Below are 7,308 nucleotides of genomic sequence, written 5' to 3'. Positions count from 1 at the left end.
GGTTTGATAACTCAAAAGAATGACTGAGGAATATATTAGCGAATACCTGCTATTTGAAACATAAACAGTGATATAATGTTATTACACCTTCCCAAAGATAGTTGTAATCAAATACTAGTTTCCACTACTTTTCGTTACAAGGAATAAGAAGCGAAGATTTTTTCTCTTTCGTTTTCCAAAAGGAAAAGAAAGCTAGAAATTAGTAACGAAGTCATTTTTAGCTCACGATATTTTGCTTTAATAAGTATAGAAATGAACATTTGGCATACATTTGCTAAGATTCACTACAGCGCTTTCTTTGAGAGGAAAAAAGGCATTGTGTGTATGTATGTATGCCTGTGCACAGACACATATATGTAGGACAACTTCAAACTTTTCTTAATTACAGTTATTAATGTGTCAGAACAGGATTTATGTTTGATGCAATATGATGCATGCAATCATTGTATGATGCAATGTGGACGATGTTATTATTATTATTATTACTATTATTATTATTATTATTATTATTATTATTATTATTATTATTATTATTATCATTGTTATCATCATCATCATCATCATCATCATCATCATCATCATTATTATTATTATTATTATTATTATTATTATTATTATTATTATTATTATTATTATTATTATTATAATTGCTGTCATCATCCTCATCATCATTATTATTACTATTATTATTATCATTATTATTACTATTATTATTATTATTATTATTATCATCATCAACATCATCATCATCATTATTATTACTATCATTATTACTATTGTTGTTGTTGTTGTTGTTGTTGTTATTCTTGTTGTATTTGTTATTACAATATATTGACATTTCCAGTTGCGAATACTATACAGCAGAATGAAAAACACGAGGAAAATTAATTACTTTTCTATATCGGTATTATTCTTAGACATAACTCCTAGTTACCGTTTCCTGGATTTCTGATTGCAAATTGCAAGGATTCTTAGAAAATACTAAATGAGATGTATTGTTTTTACGAATGATTGTTTATTTAGTTTTAGAACTGAAACCTTCATGGATAGTTCTATATCATTTAATCAATATAACCTCATACTTCGCCGACTAAAGTCTTGTTGAATATTTGTTTGCCAACGCAGTAAAAAAACAAAACACAGAATAAATAAATAAATACTGACAGTTTTAACTTACCAAATGGTTTGCTGTCAATTGGGATTTCTTGGAAAGAGAAAAAGAAAGGAAGTTTATTATATGTGAAGGGTATTAGCATATAAATGACAAAATGGAGGATGGCGTAATTCTTTCTGTTAACTACTATAAGGAGTAAATGGCAAAATATATAAAAAGCTAACAATAAGTGGTAAATGGTACAATAGGAAATAAATAAAAAGAGCAAATGTACAAAAATATTTGCAAGAGAAATTAGAGTTTTAAATTACAAGCTGTCTGATACTGGAGAAAAAGGGTGGCGAGGTTGCAAGAATTATTGCTTTAGATATAGTCTTTGAACGTTTTGAGTTTATATTACACCCAACTTTGACATTGTTTAATTGTCCTTTGAGCTTTGAAGGCTAATAGAATGTGCTAGTATTATACTGGAATATATTCAGTCAGTTGTGTTCATTTACGTAAAATACTAAACTTGTATAGGTCAAAAGAAAATGATTTGATATTGAAGAAAAATAGGTGATATTGATTTCTTTTGACGAAATCTAAATACGAATATTTACAAAAAAATAAAACCAAGAGGTTGTAGCATGCATTCTGTCTATTTTTTCAAGAAATTAACTTGCGTTATGGTTAAGATTTCTCCGATCCTAGTATTGTTACTTGGTTTGACATTTAACCGTCGCTGGCTAAACGTCACCAGCTGTGAATAGGCGTACTAAGTAGGAATATAGAATAATTAATGATTACTTTTGCTAGTTTAGATTTGAGTAAAGTTAAAGTTTATACCTGTGGACTAAATGCTGGCGACGCTATATCATTTCAATACTCACACATCTCTATTGATTGCCGAGGGATCTGAAAAATTTGCTCGTATTAAAACTGCGCTACATGGCTGGTACATCACTGTTCATCCTGCATTGAACACAGACATTCACACACATGCATCCACTACAGCATAAACTTATTCTATCCCTTGAGATTTGATGGCTTCAAAACTTTTATAATGTTTGCATGATGCAGAAGAGTTATTTTGGTGCAGTAATTGGAACTAATTTTGCATGCAAAAACAATTTCTGCGAAAAAAAATAATTGAAAAAGAAGAGAAAATAGAAACCGTGTGATGCTAAATCCCATTATCTATTGGATCAAAGCTTCATCACAACACTGGATACGAACTGCTATATTTTCTGTTTCTAATCACCTTACTGTCTTGAAGATATTCGGTTTTCTTGCCAAAACATTGCGACCTCCAATGACATATCTACATCTGACATTATATCACAAAATATTGTTAAGAAGTACTTAAGAAGCTTTATTATATCATGGTTATTTTAATATGACCACTGTAGAAGATGTTGAATAGGCCCTCGGTATGAAAGCTTTTGAAATGATATAGTTTTGGAACCATAGAATAATTAAAGTTAGTATTGCAAACTAATAAAAAGTTAGTTAATGATAAAATACTTCGACTGTAGTCAGAGGGAGTATTATACAGTCATAGTATGTAAATTATAGTCCACTGAATTAAACGAGTAAGTGTGAGGTGTTTTGGCTTCTCATACATACAGGCGAACTATATTCTTTACGTTTTTTAATATTTCAATAAAATATTCTGTTCATTGGTCTAGCAGGGAAACAACGTTATCAAGAAAGTTAATTGTTTCAAATAAAATACTGTATGCCTACCTTTACAGGTTGTCTTCACTAAACCGTCCACTATTTTATTCAAATTCTTGAAATTTTTCGTACTGAAGACAAGATTAGGATTTGATGCAATGTCCTTTAGTTCTCTTTGGTTTACAGCTCCACCAATTCCAATAGCAAACATCGTGATGTTGTTCTTTTTGGCAGCATCTGCTTCTACTTTAGTGTTCAAACCTATATTGGACATACCATCGGTGATAACTATCGCAATCTTTGGTACACCTTTTCGGAAGCCACTAGCTCGTGTGAACATGTGGTAATGCATGAAACTAGCGATGAAATAGTAAAGAGAAGAGATAAATAAATGTGAAGTTGTGAATTTATACAGAGAAACAGTTACCAGAAATGACACTCAAAAGAATATGTAAAATGGCAAATATATGGGAACAAGAAAATCTTATTGATATTTAGTAGAGAAAAATTTAATTGTAGTATGAAATAATATGTAAAGATGGGATGAGGTATTGAAAAAATAAATAGCATGCGAGCATGTATCACAGAATAAAAAAGTAATTGCCTGTAAAGTATTAAAGAAAAAGAAAGAAACAAAAAACCATGCGATAAGAATACGATCAATCATAACATGAGTAACACTCAAGCGTGTATTTTTAGTAAAAACAAATCTACGTGTGGTTTACACAAATCATACGTCTGTACGAGGGTGGGCTGACTATGAAGGAGTGATGCTAGAGCTGTGAAATATTGCATGCATTAATTTAAACTCTTCTTATTAGTAACTGCATCGTTTTGTCCCAGGTAAACTGATATCTGAGAGTTCAAAGAAGACTTAATAAGTAACTAGTAGCAACTTCTCTCGAAAATGAACAAAATCTGGCATTGTGGTATTATCAAGTATCTGCAGAAAAAAACTGTTTAGCTCCCAAAGACATTCATGCTAACATGTTTGCTACATTAGGGAATCAACTGTGCGAAAGTGGGCAGCTGAATTTAAGAAGGTAAGGAGGGAGAATCCTGAAGATGACCCAAAGTTTGGACGTACTGCCAACACCAACACCGAGCATTGATCGTGTTCACCACATGCTGATGGATAAAGGGCAATTGACTATAATTAAATAGGCAATGCTTTTAGCATATCCCGCGAGAGAGTTGCGAATATTCTGTATAATGAGTTTGGTTTGACGAAGGTTTTTGCTTGGTGGGTGCCACATCTTCTGACATCTGATCAAATACGCACCAGGCTGATCACATAATGGAAAAATCTGACATTGTTTAAGGCAAATCCAGCTGGTTTCCTTGAACGTTTGCTAATCCGAGATGGTTGTTGGCTTCACTTTGAGCTAGAGACAAAGAGACAATCCAAAATGTAGAAACCCCATCCTCACTGATCCAAACAAGACGAAGCTCGTTTCATCTATAGGGAGGGTGATGGGCACAGTTTTTTGGGATTCAAAAGGCATTGTGTTTATCTTCGAAAGGACCACACAATCAATGGAGCGTATTATGTCAACTATAGGCTATGAAGACCAAACGCCTTGGGAAACTGGCGAAAGGGGTCTTGTTTAATCGGGACAATGCTCCAGCAAACAGGTCTTTGCTTTCGCTGGTTGCTAAGCATGACTGTGGCTTTGACCTAGTTGATCACCGTCCCAATTCTATTGGTTTCGCCCTATCTGATTATCATTTGTTCCCCAGCATGGAAAAAAAAACGAATGTATAACTGGCAATGTGTCGCTTAAGACAAAGAGGGTTCCAGTTGAACCGATTAATAGAACAGCCTGCTCGTGACCTTAACGTGCAAGTGGCTGAGCACACCTCGGTCACGATTACTCTTAACATAGTTCTCAGGGAGATTCAACGTGACACAGAATGGGACAATGCTGACCCTTTGAAATACGGGTACAACTCATTTTTGCCAGCTGATTGAACTGGAGCAACGTGAAACAAAGTGTCGAGCTCAAAGACACAACACTCTGCCAGAAATCGAACTCATGACCTTACGATCGTGAGCCGAATACTTTAACCACTCAGCTACGCAAATACATACATACAAATGTTTGTGTGTGTGTGTGTGCGTGCGTGCGTGCGTGTAGTGATAGAAGGCAACTCAAAGAAATCTCTCTGCATGAATTTTATTTGAATGGATGTGTTGCACAAGACAGAGCCCATTTTCAGCGGAATCAGCGATGAAAGCAGTAGCATGACAGAGCCGATCAGGAACCAATTTGCACCTCAGGTTTTTTTCTTGTAGGAGTTTACCATTTAGAATGAAGTTCTAACGAGAACTAGGGTTGCTTCACTCTTAGTGGTTCACATACCACTTCACCCTTAAGGAGAACCCTAACCGGTGCTATTACTCAAGGTCAGAGTAAACCTGGGAAAAATAATGGTTATGTGGTGGTTCCACACTCCTCATTAGCCTGGAACTCATGTACCAGAACCCTACTATCGGATGCAGTTTAAAGTCATACCAAGGACATAGATACATACATAATACATTGTTGTTGTTGTTGTTGGCACTCCGTCGCTTACGACGTCGAGGGTTCCAGTTGATCCGATCAACGGAACAGCCTGCTCGTGAAATTAACGTGCAAGTGGCTGAGCACTCCACAGACACGTGTACCCTTAACGTAGTTCTCGGGGATATTCAGCGTGACACAGTGTGACAAGGTTGGCCCTTTGAATTACAGGTACAACAGAAACAGGAAGTAAGAGTGAGAGAAAGTTGTGGTGAAAGAGTACAGCAGGGTTCGCCACCATCCCCTGCCGGAGCCTCGTGGAGCTTTTAGGTGTCTTCGCTCAATAAATATTCACAACGCCCAGTCTGAGATTCAAAACTGCGATCCTATGACCGCGAGTCCGCTACCCTAACCGCTGGGCCATTGCGCCTCCACACATAATACATACATCAACTGGAAATCTCTACAGGAATAGTGATATCAACGGGCTCTACCTGAGAAGAGATAATAAAGGAAGTAGAGATTTGATATCCGTGAAGAAAGCCTGCGAATGTCGCGTAGTCTCTCTTAGAGAGCATTTGTTAAACAACAGCAGCACAGATAAATACATTAACTTAGTGCTGAAATGTGAAGAGAACAATATCATACGTTCCTACAAGTCGGTAGCGAATTCCTCAGGAAGCACTTTCTGTATGTGACTTCATATACAACCTCAAAACAGTCGGACTAAAATACCTCAAAGACCAGTATACCAAAAACAAAAACAAAAAAAAAACAACAAAAAAAAAAGACCATGCGTAGTCCTGAAGAATTGAAGAATACAGAAATATTGACATAAAGTGAAGCCTCTCTTGGACTCGTGACCTGTACATCATATCACATTTCGGAGGCTACGCATTTGCAATACAACAGCAGAAGTCTGCTACTAAATATCTAATAAACAGAAGAAGCAATAGAGCCCTTAGAGTTCTAAGGTGCACCGAAAATATCATATTTCTGTGGAAGACTTCACATATGTGATTAGCAGCTGCACCAAAAATGTCATCAAGATGATACATCCCTATGCGACATAACGTTGTCGCAAAAACAATATACAATACCCTCGGGTAAAAGACTGTTCTGGAATAAATATACAGAATCCCCCTGTTATTGAATTCACACAGAAACATCCACACAAAGAATACTGGTGGAACATTCCTGCCAAATCATCTGTCAAGTGTAAGCATAACAAGCCGGATGTTGTTGTCTGGGAGTTATGTACTATCATAGAGTTCAGCTGTTCTGCTGATGTGAATATCTTTTTGAAAATCAAAGAGAAAGTGGATAATTATGGACAACTGCTACGAGACCTTTGTCTTCTACATCCAGATTACAAATTTACATTTATATCAATAATAATCGGTGCACTTGATTTTGTGCGGAAATGCCGCGCTGACCGTTTAGATACGCTTGGATTTCTGAAAATCCAACAAACTCGCACATTACAAATACAATCTGTAAGGATAACAGTAAAGATATGCAAGACTTTTCTCAAGTTTAAAATGTGACATTGTCTTCCTTATTTACATTCCGACGACAGATCTTTGTATCTCTGTTAGAAACCAGCTCCCTCGTCAAAGGAAGAGTTTAGATTATTAAAAACAGAAGAGAACATACTCACCTGATAGCAGATCCTGTTGCGGTATTACCCGGAGTGTAGTGAATATTCTGAATAGCATTCTGTAAACTCTTCTTGGTATTGTGCTTGTTTAGGTTGAATTCCAAATAATTTCGGCTGTTGAAACGCAAAACTCCAACCTGAATATTCTTCGGTCCAATTTCCATTTGGTCGACTATATCATTCAAGAAGGTTAGCATCATGTGGAAATTATGATTGCCAACACTTCCAGATGAATCCAGAACAAAAGCGATGTCGGCTGCCGAAGTACAGGCTGTAAAACAACGAGAGTGAGAATGAGTGTGTGTGTGTGTGTATGTGTGTGTGTGTGTGTGTATGTGTGTGTGTGTGTGTGTATGTGTGTGTGTGTGTGT

At 36.0% G+C, this 7,308-nt stretch overlaps 1 protein-coding gene across 1 annotated transcript in view; it reads right to left on the bottom strand.

The window, feature by feature from the left end:
* The window catches only part of LOC106875414 (collagen alpha-1(XII) chain), a 10,520-nt gene extending 3,318 nt beyond the window's left edge, over nucleotides 1-7,202 (bottom strand). Inside the window, exons 1-3 of the mRNA XM_014923539.1 lie at nucleotides 6,938-7,202; nucleotides 2,843-3,129; nucleotides 1,178-1,204 (exon numbers count right to left, since the gene is read on the bottom strand). Coding sequence (XP_014779025.1) covers nucleotides 1,178-1,204; nucleotides 2,843-3,129; nucleotides 6,938-7,137 — 514 coding nt within the window. The 5' untranslated portion in view covers nucleotides 7,138-7,202. The remainder of the gene's footprint in view (nucleotides 1-1,177; nucleotides 1,205-2,842; nucleotides 3,130-6,937) is intronic.
* Between the last annotated feature and the right edge of the window lie 106 nt (nucleotides 7,203-7,308).

This window comes from Octopus bimaculoides, chromosome 4 (genome assembly GCF_001194135.2).
Source record: "Octopus bimaculoides isolate UCB-OBI-ISO-001 chromosome 4, ASM119413v2, whole genome shotgun sequence".
NCBI classification, from domain to species: Eukaryota; Metazoa; Mollusca; class Cephalopoda; order Octopoda; family Octopodidae; genus Octopus; species Octopus bimaculoides.
This window is presented reverse-complemented; position numbering and strand designations above follow the sequence as displayed.